The 18,282-nt window shown below is 47.1% G+C and overlaps 1 protein-coding gene across 9 annotated transcripts in view; it reads right to left on the bottom strand.

The window, feature by feature from the left end:
• The window catches only part of LOC119461604 (solute carrier family 35 member F2-like), a 438,758-nt gene that overhangs the window by 184,396 nt on the left and 236,080 nt on the right, over positions 1–18,282 (bottom strand). For 3 of the 9 annotated variants that reach the window (XM_049655164.1, XM_049655169.1, XM_049655166.1), the window contains exon 2: positions 12,351–12,797. The exons of the other annotated variants lie outside the window; for them this stretch is intronic. In XM_049655164.1, the coding sequence (XP_049511121.1) occupies positions 12,351–12,604 (254 nt within the window). In that variant the 5' untranslated portion in view covers positions 12,605–12,797. The remainder of the gene's footprint in view (positions 1–12,350; positions 12,798–18,282) is intronic. 9 annotated transcript variants of the gene reach the window in all.

The raw sequence follows: 18,282 nt of genomic DNA, 5'->3' as shown, positions 1-18,282 counted from the left end.
TATTTACGAAGACCTTTGCTTTTCGGGTCGTAATGCCCGTGTGATGACTGCGGTGGCAAGGAGACCGTTCACCGCGTTCTGTGTGACTGTCTCCGCTACGGTGTACATAGACGATCAGTCGCATTTGCAATTCCTCGCTTTTATCAAAGCAAACCATTTTGGAATGCCGACTTCATTAGCCATCGCAACTGAAAGCGACGAAGGAAAAGCTACAGTGTTTAAGGACAAACGTGTGTAGCCTGAAATTGTATTCATTTTGGTGCAAGCGACCGTGTGCTGTGAGCGTATTCGGGGATCGTGACCGGCTGGGATCATGTGCGCGGGCTCCCTGTCTTTCATTCTTTGTGGGCATGTCCGACACACCAATCTGTGACTCCTGCAACTGTGGGGAGACGATAGAACACGTGTTATGTTTTTGTCATCTTTATGACATCGAACGCGACATTCTTCGGAGTGTGTTAAACCAATTAGACAGCAGACCGTTTTCAGAGTAATATTTTTTGGACCATGGCCCCACGCGTCGCAGGCTTACAAAGCCGCGCGGGCATTATTGCCGTTCATGAAGTAGACTGGCCTCAGTGACCGATTGTGAAGTGTTGGACAACCTCACGTGTTCATACTGGCAGTATTTTATTCCCTCTCTCTCGTTTCTTTCTTTTCATGCCTTTAAACTCCCTCCCCGTGAGGGGTAGCAAACCGGACGTGAGTCTGGTTAACCTCCCTGCCTTTCCTTTCTTTTTTCCTGCTCCTCTTTCACTTTCTTCCTCCTCCATTCGCCAGGGTTGAGTTCAGTTTATTTTTTCACAACATCGATATACATACCGTAGCGTACATAAGTCTCGTCATCGTCACCCATCATGCACCTCTTTCTTCCCTCTTTCGTTCCCTCTTCCCCTTCCCCCAACGCCGAGTAGCTGGCTAGAGGAATTTACCTCAGGCCAACCTCTCTGCATTTCGCATCATTAAACTTCTCTCTCTCTCTGTCTCTCTCTCTCTCTCTCTCTAAGTGGCCGACCGACCGACCGAGACATCCAGACACGGGTCCTGGCATATGAGCTGAAAACGTCATCGTGAAGCCCAGCCTGGCAGCCTACGTAGCTTAGCCTCCCTTGCCTCTCACCTCTTCGATTAATAAAGTTGTCACTCACTCACTCCCTCACTCCCTCACTCACTGGCAAAGGATGGTATCTTAAAGGTTGCATTATGGCAGCTTGCTTAGCCCAACTACCACATAAAGCATAGGGTTATCAGACCGGATTTTCCGTTCCGGTTAACCTCACTGCCTTTTCCCTTTCTTACGTCTTTCTCTCTCCCTCTACCCAGCAGCACATACGCACTCTAAGGGATCGAGCCAGAATGTTCACATACCGAGCAGCACATGCAAATAGCAGATACCCAGTGTCCAAAGTTGTCTGTTCGGGCACTTATCCAGCAGCACACAACACTGCGCAACGTCGTTGTGAAGCGTTTATCTGCACACCTCTCGTCTCGCGTAATCGTTGCTAGTTTTCAGGCTTTGTGCATACTGAATACTTCCGCATCATGGTGAGGAGAGCGTCCACGCAGATTAGAATGAGTACTCTGTCTAGGTATTTTCGTAAAGAAACAACGTTCAGTCACGGTACGCAAAGGCAGGCGCGCAGACACGGAAAGAACATGTTTACGGCAACTTCTCGTTATGTGTGTGCGTGTGAGTTTGCGCGCAGGCCTTTCCGCAGCACGAATTCCTACAGGCTTGCTCAACTTTCAATCGTTCTGAAGTTCAACTTCTCGTAAGTTTAATTATCCTACATGTGTGACAAGACAAATAAATTTCGCTACCCTATTCCCCATCAGCTCTCGCACCCCAATTTTTTCATCTCTCGAGCACATTGAAATCCCCAAGTCGGCCCTTTTGCTCCTGCCATTCGCATTTAGCCCGCCATTCCGAGGCGCTCAGGGTAATCGCGGAAAGCTTGCGAAAATCTCCACCTCAGAAGTTGGCTACGTGCAAAAGCAAGCCCACGGGCAGCATCCTAGCGAAGCCAGGCAAGGTGCTGCCACAGCCGTGCTGTGGCAGGACGTGTGAATTTAGAGACCAGCCATTAATCGGAGCGTCAGCTATTCTGTCATGCTTTTATGCATTGCTCATGTCTTCGCATTCTGAACAAAGCCAGCCCGTCGCGAACTAACGTGCGAGCATTGAAAGGCAACGAAGGACTTCTCAGACCTGTCTTCGGGAGTACCTGTGTGATCCTATGTCTCTGTAAGCAATATCCCCACATCAGATGTCAAACAGTGACAAGGCAAGACGGCCACGTATAACACCATGAAAACGAAAAACAAATGGCATCAAAACTGATATTTAGATGGTTGCCATCTTGCCCTTCCTTGATGGTGATGAATATGATGATGTTTATTGGCATCGCCTTCGAAACGGGGCGGGGACAAATGGCCACTTGGCTTGCTGGATTTAATCAGGTTTGACTGGATATATCACTCTCTAGCCGCTTGCATATATGATCTCAATCTTAACTTTCGTAATTAAGACCTATCTCGCTATATTGTAGTACCATTACCTACAATTGGAATGACTCCGGTTCCACCAATCTATTCCCTGCTTTTCTTCCACCAATACTCTAATCATCTTTTATCTCGATTACTGATCACTTAATCCTTTCAACTTCTTGATCCCCAACGCTTCTGGAAGGTGGACACTCCTTAGGGTCTCGCTGGGTGAATATCTTGGCATTCCATTACGATGTGCAGAGTCGTTCCGTTATTTATTTATTTTATTTATTTTTTTTTGCTGCCCACACACGCCTCATCCTGTGGCGCATATTTGTTCCGGTTTGTTTTTGTCTTCAGACAGCCAGATCATAACTCAAATAGTAAGGCAATCCCCTTTGCGTTATCATACAGACTTCCCTCCTGATTTCTTTCTTACCGTGTTTCGAAATCTCCACGGTCCTTTTTTTCTTTCCATCCTTTGGATACAATTTACCGTCTTTTTACCAGACTTTTATTTTTATCGCTTCTACTTGACTAGCTCCACTTTGAAATACCTTGCACTTTATTACCAATTTACTTGACCTCTTCCTTCATTCCGTATCCACGCTTTTGAGGTACAGATGTTCGCGAAATTTAGCGCCCATATCTTTTCATCCTTGTTCATTAGTCTATTTTTGAAACTAATCTTCCCCTGCGCTTCTCTGACTTCAAAAGAAGCTCATGCATCTCATCCTGCACTGCCTCATTTCTGCTTTTACAGTGGGCCCCCAAAGGCAGTCGGCCCACCACCCTCTGGTTAATCTCCGATCCCGGCAATATTCATAGTTTACAATAGAATAGAATGTTTATTCTGACATGTGTACACATACATCAATGTATCATGCCAACGAGATTTTGGATGATACATAGAGCACATAATTGCATTTGCGAAAGTTAGCGCTGGTACCATTACACTTTCCCGAATTCCTCGCAGTACATCATATTTATTGTCGCCCCAAAGTGTTCTATGTTTCATTATGGCTGCATTCCACTTCCCTTTCATGTTTAGATTATCTTGATTAACGCTTGAGTAGGTCTTTTCCTCGTTTATGTATACACCCAGGTATTTATATTCAATGATCTTTGTTATGAGTTCATGCTGAATTTATCCCACATCATGACTCCTCTCTTCATCAAAGGTCTTAATTCCTGGCCTATATGTACCAAAGTTCAAGCCTAGATTTGGAACTGCATGGTCACTTGTATTCCCAAGACTTTGTAAATCACTTGCAGTGTCCTCTAGTAGCCCTATATCGTCCGCGCACATTAGCTCGGCGACCTTCTGTTGCGCCTTTTGCCGATAACGAATGCCAAAAAAATAAGATAAAGACCTGATTCCCTGCTTTACAGTATTATGTCTATGCCCTTAACATAAAGCGCGAACAACAATGAAGAGAGACATTCCTGCCTCAATCCTCGGTAAATTTCTACCACTTCGTTGTATTTTCCGCCTTCCAAAACGATTTGTACTCGGTTGTCCCAATATATATTCCTCAACAGTCCCACGAAATCGTCGTCTATGCTCTCATGCTTGAGACTATTTCATAGCAATTCCCTGTCTACGTTGTCGCAAGCTCCCTAAATATCTAGAAATGCTATCTATAATGGTCTATACTGTTACACTGAAATGTCTATGCACTGCGTTAGTACAAATTTATTATCCCCTAAGCATCTTCTACCTGGTCTGAACCCACTCTGTAGTTCTCCCAGTATATATCATTCTTCTCCACCCACTTCGACAGGTCTAATTTTGTGGCTTGCATTGCCATTCTGTGTGTCACCGACGTTACTCTCTAGCCCGTACGAGCTCGTCTTATCCTTATAACCTTTGACCATATAGAGAAGGTCCACCCTGTCTTCACTTCATCCAAACGGAATTTCCTTCGTTTGAATAACTTGCTCTATGGCATTAGCCAGTACTGCCTTGATCTACGGACTCATCTGTTTAATTAGCTGCATTGGTATTTCCTCGGGTCCTGTGGTTTGGTTATTAGGGACATTTATTTTCTTGTGATTTTTTCTTGTGATTTTTTTTCCAGTAAAATCTTTCTCCGCTAAATTTTGATCTCTCAGGCTTCTTAGTTGCTGGATCTGTTTGAGTCTGGACTGAAACACTGAGCTCCTTCTTGCCGAAGTGATCCCTAATAATGCCTTTGATGTACCGCAGCGCGTCGTCTCCGTCAAAGATTACCGTCTTCATCCCTTATAACCGTTTGCGAATATTTAGTTGGAGCTCCGAGCGCTCTTCCATGGTTCCAGAATCTTTTCGCTGGGCCTTTCTTTTTATTTTTTTTTTATTTTGTGAATGTCATGTACCCAACTTTGACTCAGTACATTAAATTTTTTTGTTGCACTATTTCATTCGCCAGCCTTTTCCTTTCCCGGTACTTGTTTCATCTAAGCCGTACCTCTTCTTCGTGTATTCCCAACTTTTGGCTTCTCGGTGATCCCTAGACGCCTGCTTACGATCTTCTATGGCTCGCTTTATTTCCTTGTTCCATCACTTGCGTGGTTTTCTCTTTACACTCCAACTATTTTTCAGCCGTGCCCGTTTTAGCCGTGTGCCGCCGATGTTTTAGCCGTAGCCGTCCTGCTGCATGACTTCTACGAGCTTCTTGAATTCCCAGCTTGCTGTAGGAAATACCTCCGTTGTCTTCTCTACGCTTCTTGCTATTTCCGATATTTGCTTTCATTTAGTTTTAAGTATTCTGTATGCTGTGACTTAATGTCTTGCGCCCGGGTCGCTCGCAAAAGTTAAGGTTATACGCTAATGGTCCCCGCCTAGGGTGTCTGTTCCTCGTTCATCTAAAGTGATTTGGCCTAATCATTCGTAAACCGGTTCTGAGACTAAAGCATAGTCTATACATGACTGCCGCTTTCCGCATTGCCACGTTACCTTTCCATGACAATTATTTTCCCTGTTAAGTACAACAAGGTTTCGTTCCTCGCACAGATCCAGCACTAAGGAAGCGTTGTAATCAGTATAGCCGTCAAGATCTTCCATGTGCGCATTCATATCTTCGAATTGTAATAACTCCGCCATGCGGATTTCCACAAAAGCCAAGTTCTTTCTTCAGTTTACTCCATTTCATTCGACTTCTCCTTAGCATTGGCGATGGTCCCCTGCTTAGATGATTTCCTACAGCGAATTACATGGAAAGACGGTGGCGCAGTGTTCGACGCACAGACTAGCAGTGAAATTCGAAAGCTTACTGCATGATCCCTTTTCAATGCTTCGTGCGTCCAACTCCAGTCTTCGTTTCGATTCATGAATATTTAATGCACCTGCACACACTCGCATTAAACCCGGCCACCTGAACGTATATTACACCGCCCAGTGCCACACCAAACCGTACTGGCAAAAAAGTAAAACTTTCTATCTAGCGGTACCGCTCTGATAGGATCTTATTACAAGATCATACAGCCCGTTTCCACAGCATCCAGGCACTCTAGATACATCCGGCTACGCGTGGCTAAATGTATAAACAGCGCGTTTGCATCTCTGTTACGCCAGCCACCTTCCTGGAAAATATATACATACAAGGCGTATACAAAGTTGGGGTTGCCCAAACACACACGCGATACACGCGAGCACACACACCACAGCCGATTTTCCAAGACATCGAGCAGAACTCGAGCACTCCCGAAGTGTATGTATGTGGACGGACTGCTTTCCCATCTGACATAGACATATCCTGGCGCGTAATTGCTGTCACGTCCACGCTGATAGCCGAAGCTGGCGGGAAATGAAGGAAGCAGGGGCCCTCCTCTTCCGTCCTTTCCCGTCTTCAGTACACTGACCGAGAGACCGAAAGGAGAGAGCTTAATAGAGCACAGTGAAAGCAGTGGCAGCGACAGAATGTGGACTGGTGCCCCCCCCCCCCCCCCCCCCGGGCGATCGGCGGCCATTCGCCGGCTTGGGAGCAGGAAGACGAGAGGAAGGAAGGGGGGGGGGGGGGGAGTGAAAGAGAGAGGGTAGTGGCCTGCTGGTAGACAGCAGGTGCGCGTGACGTCGGCGCCTATACCGTCATAATCGATGGCCGCATATAGGCTGCGTGCGTAGCCAGCCGCCTGGGAGCGCTCCGGTGACACGCACGAGTGGTCTCCCTATCCGCTGCGCTCAGAGTATGACGCTGGCGGGATTAAGTTGATGAAATACAGCGGCAAGAACGGAAGGCGTATCAGGGAGGATGGGGAGTAGTTAATGACCTTGCTACCAAATGCCGAACCCTACTTTTCTTGTTGTGCTGTCTGCGTTGCTCTTTCGATGTGCTTGTTCTCGGAAGTGGCTGTAATCCCGATGTTTCGCGCGGCAGATTAACTAGACGGCGCCGAAAGACACGCAGCTTGTCTATATCCCCTGGTAGGTTCGCCGGCCCGAGCATTGATTGATTGGGGACGACATTTTACAGCAAGGAACTCTTTTGTACTTTTTTTATTATTTTCTCACTTCTCGCCGGTACATAACATACTTTAGCACTGACCAGTGTTAACTGTTATTTGTGTAATGAGTGGCAGTGATACAGTGGGCATGGCGTTCTGGTTCTCTCTATTTTCTGATACTTCTACGATCTCCCTCCTTCGCCCTCCAATATATGGTAGCAAACCGGACTTTTTTTTATTGAAGCGAACCTTTCTTGGTCTCCTTTCCCCAGTTTGGAGTGGCTGTCTGGCTGTTGCGTCGGTCGCTATCTCGGCAGATATGTTTGCGGATATATATATATATATATATATATATATATATATATATATATATATATATATACAAAGCCGATATGAAAGTACCAGATAATTATGCCCACGTCTATTCTGTGTAACAAAAGATGAACCAAATATACTGTCGGCTCACAGGCATCGCCAAAGCCCACCAATTTGTTAATGGAATGGTTAAATCAATCAGGCTTGCTTTTTTCATTTACTTCATTTTTTTTTATTTAGGCACTCAGTATGTGCCAGTGGGTGAGGGCCTGTTCTTTGCTAATCCCACTACGATTCATACATAAATTGGATCAAATCAAGAAAAACAAAACCATCCTTCGCATATAGCATCAAATGAGCATCATCAATAGACAAAGCTTCACTTGACATAGATTTCGTCTCTCTCTCTCTCTCTCGGATTCTGTCTGCTTGTTGTGCATGCTTATAAATCCCTCGGGCAATGCCCTCTCCTTCTTACTGAAGATAAAGAAAAGTGCAGTGCAGTGCAGAGCCACGCCATCGTACAAGACTACTTCGTAAACAGACGATCACATGACAGAAGATAAGTGATGCTAAAATTATGTCAAATCTGCCTGCTTCTTGACGGATTCATATTGAATGAGTGCTATTTAGCGCTTTGGAACACGAAGAAGCAAGTTGTACTCATTCCATGATGTGTAAGATGCTGAAAGTTCCACTGGTACACCTGCCTTCATTGTTTTTCATTTTCTTGTGTTAAGAATGTCGAATTTGCGTGAGAAGCTGGCATTAACGGTAACATCATATAGCTGCATTGTCCTTTCTTTGATTGGAGTAACTATCCCATGATTCTCACGACCAGCCATAATGAATTCATTTAGTTCATTGTTCCTAGTACACAATAAAAACGCATAAACTCAATATTAGGTGCTGGACAGGTTCTGTCAAGGCGCATTGAAACGGCGTAAAAAAGAGCACGAACACTATTCGTTACTTCCGACTCGTACATTCGGTATTATCAGGGCTATTTCGAAAGATTCACTGGGTATGAGCTTCCGAAGTTAGGAAGGCGCGCATGGACTTTAGATTAGGAGACGCTGGAGTGGCGGTAATTGAGTACATAAACCGGGCTCGTCGATTTTAAATTGATTAAATTATATTTGACAGGCTGCTTTAATGATGATCCATAGCAGAGCGTGCATATTCTGAGTTATAGGGCTGACAAATGTGAGAGAACGTTTCTTGGAGAGAGTCTTTATTAGGCCTCCATCCACTGTCGCAAGCCACTGCCGCAAGGGAGGTCAAAAAAACTTGAGAACTTTCGCCGACAGCTGGCAGGCTGGTCGTGCCACAGTTGGCCGTACCCTATAACCATACCGTGGCCGCACGGACGTCGTGGGGATTCTGCGATACCTTCTATGCTGCTCCGGTTGTGCCCAACAGCCTCCGACTACGCGAACATGGATTTACGACATTCATACCAGTAACATTGCGATCATAAGAAATATCCAGCACAATTCAGACAACCATACGAAAGTCGTGGTCTGCGCTGTGTCACCGTATAGCGGACGTGCGGCAGTGGCCACACATACTTTCGTTGGTGTCATCCCTACGAACCTTGTGCTGCAAAGCTGGAAACAGGGTAGCATACGAGATGCGAGTCGAAGCACCAGTTTCTGAGCACGTCGCGTCTGGAGCCAGCGTTTCGGTCACGGGACCCGTCACCGTCACGACACAGACAACCGACTATAATCCCCCTTGTTAGAGCATGGCCACCGCGGTTAGGCTTCCCTTGTTTATCTACCGTTGAATCAAATCGTCTCCATTTTCCCACGGTTTCCTGTTCCTGTTCGAATGTCACTCGGTGAATCCCGAGGCATCAAACGGAGCCTCCTTAAAGGGCAGCTTTTCTGGTAGTCACCGACGAGTGACGCCCAGCTACTTCATAACAATTTCCATTAGGTCCGTTGGGAACACAGTGAAAACACATGAACATTGATGACAGCGAAATGCAAGCAAAACAAGTATCGACGTCATCAACAGCGACAAGAAAGTTACGCGCCCAATCAGCACCGCATTTCTTGTGCTGCTAAAATCAAGCACAGAAGGAAGAGGCAGTTCGACTGCTCATCTTGTCACTTACGAGCAGCGACAGTTATTCGTGACATTGCAATAAGGGCTCCCTCTGTTGAGTGGACAACTATGGTTTACACCTTCTGACATCTTTGTAGTGTTACGTTGAAGTTATGGTGAGGAAGAAAACACTGCCAAAACTGCGAGTTAACGAGTTAACTTTTCATTGGGCGAACTTGTGCCCCGAAGAGTAATCAACACTCAAAGCACAACGAAGCACAGTCGTCAGTCGTCGAAATCTAACTGACGGGTGAAGTCCGTCCTCTATAATTAAATGCAGCACAGCGCATTTTAGAGTTATATCTGATGTCCGTGTACCTTCGGGAATGTACGGGGGTGCGCCACAACGAAAACTAAAACCGAATTTCCGTTCTATCCCAGTAATTGTCCCTGTGAATGTTGAATGAGCGGATTCTTCAACAGGTGAACAACGTAACAAATAGCAGTGAGTGTGATTCTGACTTGCAAGGTTTCAAGAATCACAGTTTCAAGGGACATGAAGTGTACCCTTTCATATTGGCGGAGCGTGTACAGCATTACTCGCGTCATGCACGTTATCTGATTAGACAAAACTATTTCGCCACAGAATTGGCGACAACATTCAAGAAATTTCAACCACAATAGGTGCATTTTGTGCCGAGCGGTAAAATGATAACAGTTATAATCCGGTGAAAAACCAGTCGACATCGAAAAGTTTTATATAACGTACGCGTGACAATATGTAATGTAGAAGGAAAGAACCTGCCTAACCAATATGTCAAGCTGTACATGTGCTAGACTAAACAGCGGGGCCAGGTTATAGTTATAGTGCACTTGTGTGTTTTGAACGCGCAGGATACCTGCAGATGAAACAAGCGTCCGGAAAAACGAGTACATGGAGCAGGCACGCCCGTTTGCGAAGCATATCATAACTAAGTGACAAAAAAAAGCCAGATCACTTACAGATCCCATAAGAACTGATAAATTCCTTGTCAACAGCAGGTAGTGATGTGCATGGTGCCTTTTTGATTTCCTCTATGTTGATGTAACTTGTACAAGCTTATGTCAATTCTTGTAGCCTAATAACCACTTTTTCTTTTGTAATCTACGAGCTGCTACATTAGTGTTTTGTCATTTTGCTATTGACTTTTGACTGTGTTTTGTATTTTCATTTATAATTTTAATTTCATTTTAACTGTTTTCCATATCTATGATTTTGAGATAGCCGACGCTGCCTGGGGCGTATCTTTTCATTTTCCAGATTTAGTAAGGAAAAGAAGAACTTAACAAGCAAAGATATTCGGAGGCAACAACTCGCGAGTCAACTTCACGCCGTAGTCAGTACAGTGAAACTGCACACATGTACTCGCAGACGGCGCAACGCGACTACCAACAGTCACAAAATTCCGCACGACGTCGTTGTACTGAATTGTGCTTTCATTTAGCCTTTGTTCGAACGTTCCGTCACCCAGAGCGATCGCTACGCCGTTGCAAAATATCTCATCGCCGTGTTTCTAACACGTTCACTCAAACAACCTTCTTCCTCAATTTCAGACTCCGGTAACTGCTTCCGGTAAACTGCCATAAAGTGCGACTCGACGTCCTTTTCGACGCTCGTCCTAAACTAATAAAAGCAGCCGTAACAATCGCTTCCGGAGATCCATTTCTCCCGCAGCTCGGGTGGCTTTGACATCAGCCACTGGCAGCACCCACCACAAAACACTTTTTTGCCCCCCTCCAACTAAGGAAACTACAAACAGCGCAATGAAAGAAGGAATCCGTTCTTTTCCCGCATGTTGTGCACTCGCACACGGGGACCGTTAAAAAACTATGAAGAAAACCAATACGGGATCGTCGGCCCTCGTATCGACGAGCCAGTAAGGCGGAAAGAAAAGTGTTGACATGGATTCGGTGTCGGGTATGAAATACGTCTTTTTTTTTTTTGGTTGCGTAGAACTTCAGACGGAGAGCGAAAACAAAAAGAATTGGTTTCGTGTATATACTCAGTACGCCGTTCACCAAGAACTCACAGTAAAGACGAAACAAGGAAAGAAATACAAACCTCGAACTTTCGCAGAAATCTAAGCACCACAAAGGGTAGCTCTACCTTAAGTCGGTGGACGTCGATTTTAAGTCGGTGAAAGTGTACAGCGCTGCGAGAGCTACGGTCATTCCCACGAAAACGGTTCAGTGTTATGCTCACAGAGTTTCCTGCTGCAAAAATTAAAGTATGGAAATTCGGCACTGTAGTGTCTACGGGAGTTGAAAGTGTTGCGGTTTAGCCAGCAATGGGAGTGATTGGTAGCGCATGGATTTCCCTAAACTTCCTCGTTCAGGCTTCAAAACGTCCTTCCGACTTTGGGTAAAGTCCACGTCCACATAAGGCTTCCAGAGATCTCGTGAGATTCGTCGCAATGACGGTGTCGGGCTATCGCGGCTCCGATACATACACCCGTCAGAGTGCAAAAATGATTGGCGACTCAGAAACTCCCGCGTTTTCGGCAAGCGCTCACCAGTCGCTCCAGAAACTGTTGCGATTGGTGAGCGCTTGCCGAAAACGAGACCACCTGGCCCTCGAAGTGATCCCTACTTCCAACTGACAATATACTGCACGCTTCTGTTGGAGCGGCACTAAGTTTACCTCCCAACCGGAGAGCTGAACCAACCCTTACGCTAGGAACAGGCCGCTAGCCGTCAGCTGACGGCGCCATAAACTTTGTCATTGCGAAGCCATTATCTATACCCGCGTGGTTGGTGTGTTGGTAAAGGTGACAGGTAGTGGAGAAGGAAACGAGCGCTAGGGAGCACTACAGCAAGGCCACTTCTCCAAACCTCCGCCTCACCCAAAAGTTATAGTCGATTCGGGCGCGCCTAGTAGCAAGAGAGATTAGCCACCGTGTATCCATTACCCCTAAGAACCAAACCCTTTTGCTTCATTTCTCTCTCTCTCTCTTTTTTTTTTTTTTTTAGATAGAACGGTATCACCCTACGTCATTCCCAGCCAACATAAAAGAGTGTGACATGGTACTCACCACCGCCCGAGCCTGGAGAAGGAGGCACAGGCCCTGGCGCACATCGAGCGGCTCCTCGTGGAGCCCGAGCCCAGGTCCCCGTCTGCTCCCCCCACCGAGCCCGCGCAGGTGGTGGTCACCGCGCCGCCGGGAGTCGTGGTGGCGGTCGCGGTGTTGGTGCCGGCCGTGCCCCCTCCTCCCCCTCTGGCGTCCAGGGAGGAGGGCAGGCCGTTCATGTCGTAGGCCGAGAGGACGCAGAAGCGGCCCTCGTCCATGCAGCAGTGCGGGCAGCCCGACAGCGTTACCGCCGCCAGGGCTGCGCTGCTTCAACGAAGAGGCCGAAAGAAGGACGCGGTGTCAGCCGCGCCGCGATGGGCACCCGTCAGTCGAACAGACGACGGGACGATTGGGACGGATCTGGCGGGGTCTGCAAGGACTCCGCCGGCAACCGCAACGTGGCGAGATGTCCTGTAAGCGGTAAAACCAAGACCAAGCGGATACGTTAGAAAGTGTCATTTTTTATCTACAATAAACGCTCGTTGTAACCAGGTCAGTTTCCTCTTTCGTTGACGTCGTTACAACGAGTGTTTGCAACGAGGTTAACGATGTAATTGGGACAGGAATTTCACTTCCTTATAACGAGTATTTCACTAAAAGCGGAGGAGCTGTAAATGTAGTAACGCGGGAGCACGAAAAACTCCAAACGGAGCAACATTTCGAATACAACGACTTCGTTAAAACGAGGGTTTACTGTATGTCTTCTTTTTGTGCCACTGTCCTGCCGCAGGACCGCCTTTCAAGAACTTGGCCTGACCATTATCATCGCAAATGAATGAGCAGCATGTTGAGTACGCTATGAAAGTGTGTGAATGGTCGTTCTACAGCTAATGTCTAAAGGATCACCATCGGACGGGCCATATCTCTAGTGCATATGTATAAACCACTTCGATTCCTGCCTAGTCATAAATAAGCTGTGAGCGTTCTCTTATAGACAGTCTACAGACGTCATGCCATATCCTTTTCTTATGATGCTGCTTCTTTCTGTGGTTATAACAAAGTCTTTTCTGACCATATAGTTACAGTTCTTGAGTTTTTAAGATGGTTGTGTCCAGAAATATATCTCCCGATATAAAAGCCTCGACACATGTTGTTGCCTCGTAGCGCAGCCGTTAGTTCCGACAAATGAAGCAAGAGAGAGCTGCCTGGGCTAAACTAAAATCTCCCACTGTGATTATTCCGTTAATTTATAGGCCAGAAGGACATTGGGCGGTACTCCGGCATGACCTTGGCATTTTCCCAAAGAAATAGGGTGCGTATTTTGTGATAAGCAACCACAGCTGCCTCAAAGCCACTTGCTAAGATCTGTGCATGACGATCGACATAACTGCGACGCTGAGCACACCCAGAAGTTTACTGGCCGACTCATTTACATGTTGCTGTACTGTTTTTCAATACTAATTAAGATTTTCTCCCAGTTACATCGGGTGTCCCCCCAGGATCAGTGTTGGGACCCATTTTATTTTCACGTGAATGACCTTCCATTAATGCTACATACTTAGGTGTAGTATTAGACCATCATTTCAGGTGTAAAATGCACATTGACTGAGAGTGCAAAAAGCTCGGCACTGCCTGCTGTACGCTTTTCTAATGTCGCCCTCTCTTTGACGTAGCCACATTGAGAAACACCTATTTTGCCCTATCCCATTGTCAACTATCTTATTGTAGTGAATTTTGGGGCCTTACATGCGATTCTTACGTAAAACTATTTGTAGTCCTGCAAAAAAGTGCAAACCGTTTTATGTCAAGCTCAAATTATGCCACACCTACTAAACGCCTATTTTCTCAATAAGAAATCATGCCCCTGCACCTGCTAATCAATTCTAGAACTACAATGACGGTGTATAACTCTTTAACTAGCAATATCCCACTTCAGCGTTCGGTTTTATGCCTTCGCATATCAAAGAAAGAGGCTACGAATGTAGTAACTTCTTGAAGCCACTAGTGAAAATGTGTATGCAAGAAAGACGGCTTTCTAGTGTTCATTGTCCTTTATGGAACAATCTTCCTGTTCAGCTAAGCAACATAAGGCTTCTTTGTAATGCTCGAACGTTACCACAAAGAACTGTAGTAGTTGTTGAAACTTTTGTGTTTTGTATGCTAATCTGATGTGCTGCTAATCTGATGCATAAAGGTGTCTATTGCCTGTACGGTTATGCATGTATTGCTGTTACTATTTCAGCATGGATCCATACTAGCATGATGATACGGATCCAGATGCTTCTCGACAGGTTTCGACACGGCCTTACTTTGTGTAATAAAACTCCAGAAAATTCAAATTTAACCCCACATTTTTAAATGGCTTCAATCCTGCTATACCTTGGTGTTTCGGGCCTACTGACTCCTTTATATATCTTAATTGTTTTAGAACTGAGGGACACCACAGTCGGTTTGCGAGTCGAGTCTGCCGCATGCCAACACCGCACTTATTTGCCGACAAAGACACTGAAAAACGTCATCGAGAATAGCTAATAACAATGGCAAGCGTATAAAGCAATCGTCGAAGCCGGAGCTTCCGACCCCCGGCCTAATCAATGCCTCCCTAACGAGCTACTTTTCCCATTCACGGCGCCCATTCGGCGAACGGCGTTCGGCATCACAAACGACCCTCGAATAAACACCTATCGCCCAGCAGGGACAGCGAGAGAGGAGTTTTGTTTGCCGGGGCTGGAAATGGGAGGACGCAGGAGAGAGAGGGGGGCACCACAGATTAGTGCTCCTCGAATCGTATACGAAACGAACAACACAAATCACGAGCAATTAGCGACCCGGGCCCCGAGCGGGAGGTCGTTTGGCGCCCCCGACTCGGGTGCAATCTGCCGCGAGCAGGCGACGTGACGTAGCCGCGGCTGCCGGCGAAGAGAGTTTCGCTCGCCACGGTCTTCACGGACTTAAGACGACGACGCCCTATTCTGCGAGTTAGGCGCAAGCATCTGCGAACTCGGCGAAGTTCTGGCCACGCGAGATTGGAAACGCCCTGCTGCAACCCTTTCCCGAGCTGATTGCGCGCGCGTGGACGGCGCTGCTCAAATACGGGCTTCTGAGAGACGTGGCCTCGAGATAAACGCGGCGAGACGCTATCGTCGAGGCGCATGAGGAGGGCGCCGGTGGGGATGAGCGTATAAGTACACGACGGGTCAACGGAATCGATTCCTACAGGGCCCTCGTTTGGCGAGGTTCTCGACGACGTCGTCGGTGCAAGTGATATAGCGAGGCACGTTACGCAGGCGCGGGCCGCGGCGCTGGGGAAAGGGCTCATTTTCATCTCCGAGAAGGAGCCTGTACAAATCAACTTGATCCGCTCATCGGGAACCTTCGAAAAGGGCCGAGGGATGTTTGCCACAGGGCAGAATTTAGATTTGGACCGAAGCCTGCTGGCACTCATATAGGGACACGTAGGCCCTTAATGGAGGCCCGATCATGATGATTAGGACCTGGTACGTGCATCACCATAAAGAAAGAACAAATGAGATTGCAGAACGTCACGCAAAAACAAAAAATGGGGGGGGGGGGGGGGGGGGGGGGGCAAAAGTATATGCCGCTCGCACGTGAATATGGCAAGACGCGCACGACAACAGTCGCCGCGAAATGTTATATAAAGCCCCACAGGAAAGCAAGAGCGCGGTTCATTTCAGTAAAGGCACGGTGGCGCCCGGGTATACGTTTTAGGCCTGTCTAATTTCGGTGAATATTTTGGGGTATTTAGTGTTTACTCGTATGATTTCGTCACGTCCGGCGTACTTTCATCCAGACGTTCTATAGATAAGTCTTCCTTTCTTTCTTTTTTTTCTTTTTTTTAACAAAGCAATGACATCGTTATACCCGATATAGATAGCGACTGTTGTGAAAGAAGCCAGAAGGCGCCTTTGGAAACGGCCAAGGAGCTCGTCCCAGAGGAGCGACGAACCCAAAGCCAAAGGTTTGAAAGCGACACTATAAGCTCGTATCGTGTCCGCTGCGGGGTCACGTGGTTAACCGTCTAGAGCCAGCACACAAAGCATTAGACAGCACGTGATAGAGACCCCGAGTTACCCTGGGGCGTTCGAGCACTTCCCCCACACACTTTACTGTCGCAGCGGATGACCTCCGCATTGCTTGAATAACACGGGTCATGTACGCGAATCTCGTTTTATCACCAACCAAGTAATATTACGTTTCCAACAATACCTGTCCCCGCAACGCCACTTCACTGCAGTTTTGCCTACATTATTTTGATATATACAGCAAACTTCCACCTTCTTGAACGACATATTGTAGCGGGAAGGCACCCAGAGATACACAGAATATTACACAGAAGATACACAGACACACGTCACGGGCGCCTGTGACGCCTGTGACGACGCGTGTGACGTGTGTCTGTGTATCTTCTGTGTAACTGTGGCTACAATATGTCGTTCAGCAAACACCAACTTGCCTAACACCAAGTCCTTCTCCACCATCTTTTCTTCGATCTATCTAATCGCAGGTGGTAGCAGCAGGCGCCATTTCCTTGCCGGCAGATCTCACGCGAAAAAATAGAAAAGCCGCAGTTTCGCCCGAAAGGCGCAGCATCGACTGCGATAGCAAATTAGTAGACAGCTATACGAAGTAAGGATAGTAACTTTATCGGCCGTAGATACTTGAAAATATTTGCTTGTTAACCAAATCGATCGATGACAACACTATCGATGAGTTAATAGAAGCTCACACAGTGGCTCAAATAATGAGATTGTCGTCCTCTAAGCCAGGGATCAAAATTTTAGAAGAAGCTGGTATCCAACCCAGACATGAACCGGGGACCAAAATTAGCCTGACCCAGCAAGCCAGAACTCGCATCATGGTTGACCCCGTATCGCGACACATCCACCCAGTGCATAACGAGGGTAGAAGATTCGCGAGAGCCAAGTCGATCCTTAAAAAGATCAATCAGCACAAACTAGGGGCCCTCTTTGTCGATGCTGCCAGATATGACAGTGGGGATAAGTTCGCTGTCTCGGTTGTAGACGCGGAGGGCAACCTGCTTAATGCAGCTTCTGTCTATATTAAGTTTGCACATGTGGCGGAGGAAGCGGCGATCGCTCCGGCTTTTCACAGCGCAAAAGTTCCCCTTATCATCTTCTCGGACTCACGCACAGCAGTTAGATCCTTCTCGGCCGCACTAGTGTCTGAACAGGCGAACAATATTGTGAACAAAGCACTTCAAAGAACTCGGGAGAGCAGCGAAGGAGGATACCACATCTCGTGGTTCTCAGCCCATATAGATAGATGCCTCAGTTAACCCGCTCGGATGTAATCCTAACGAGCAGGCCCACCGGATAGCGCGCGATTTCACGTACCGCGCTATCAGGGGTAGCCAGGCTCGGAACGAGGTCAACATCCACAAAGATCCATTACGTACCTTCCACGAAATTGTTTCCCATTATCGTCTCGGCAGGAGGACATTTCCACCCCCCACACCAAATCGAACAAACCTCGACTAGCACACTCAGACTTCTGCAAACCCGTTCGTATCCCACTCCCCGGTCCCTTAACAGGATAGATCCTGACCATTCACAGTCGTGCTCCAAATGTGGCCATGACTCATGCTCTTTTGATCACATGCTCTGGTTGTGCCCAGCCCTTAACGCCTCTCCACCCATCACGAAAGAGCAATGGGAGGAATCCCTCAAGAGCAGCAATATTCAAATTCAACTCCAGGCTGTCCAGAGGGCCCACGACATCGCGACGGGACTTGGTCTCCCGGTCCCATCGTGGGCGGAGCCACCGACTTAATCTGGGGGAGCCTTCGGCTCGCCTAGATCTCAGTTCCTCAGGACTCAAATAAAGTTCTTGTCATGTCATGTCATGTTAACCAAATTAACAAGCATGGTGTCAGCGCGCACAGGCAAACATGAACACGTCGCACTCGATGTCGAAA

This window comes from Dermacentor silvarum, chromosome 8 (assembly GCF_013339745.2).
Source record: "Dermacentor silvarum isolate Dsil-2018 chromosome 8, BIME_Dsil_1.4, whole genome shotgun sequence".
Lineage (NCBI taxonomy): Eukaryota > Metazoa > Arthropoda > Arachnida > Ixodida > Ixodidae > Dermacentor > Dermacentor silvarum.
This window is presented reverse-complemented; position numbering and strand designations above follow the sequence as displayed.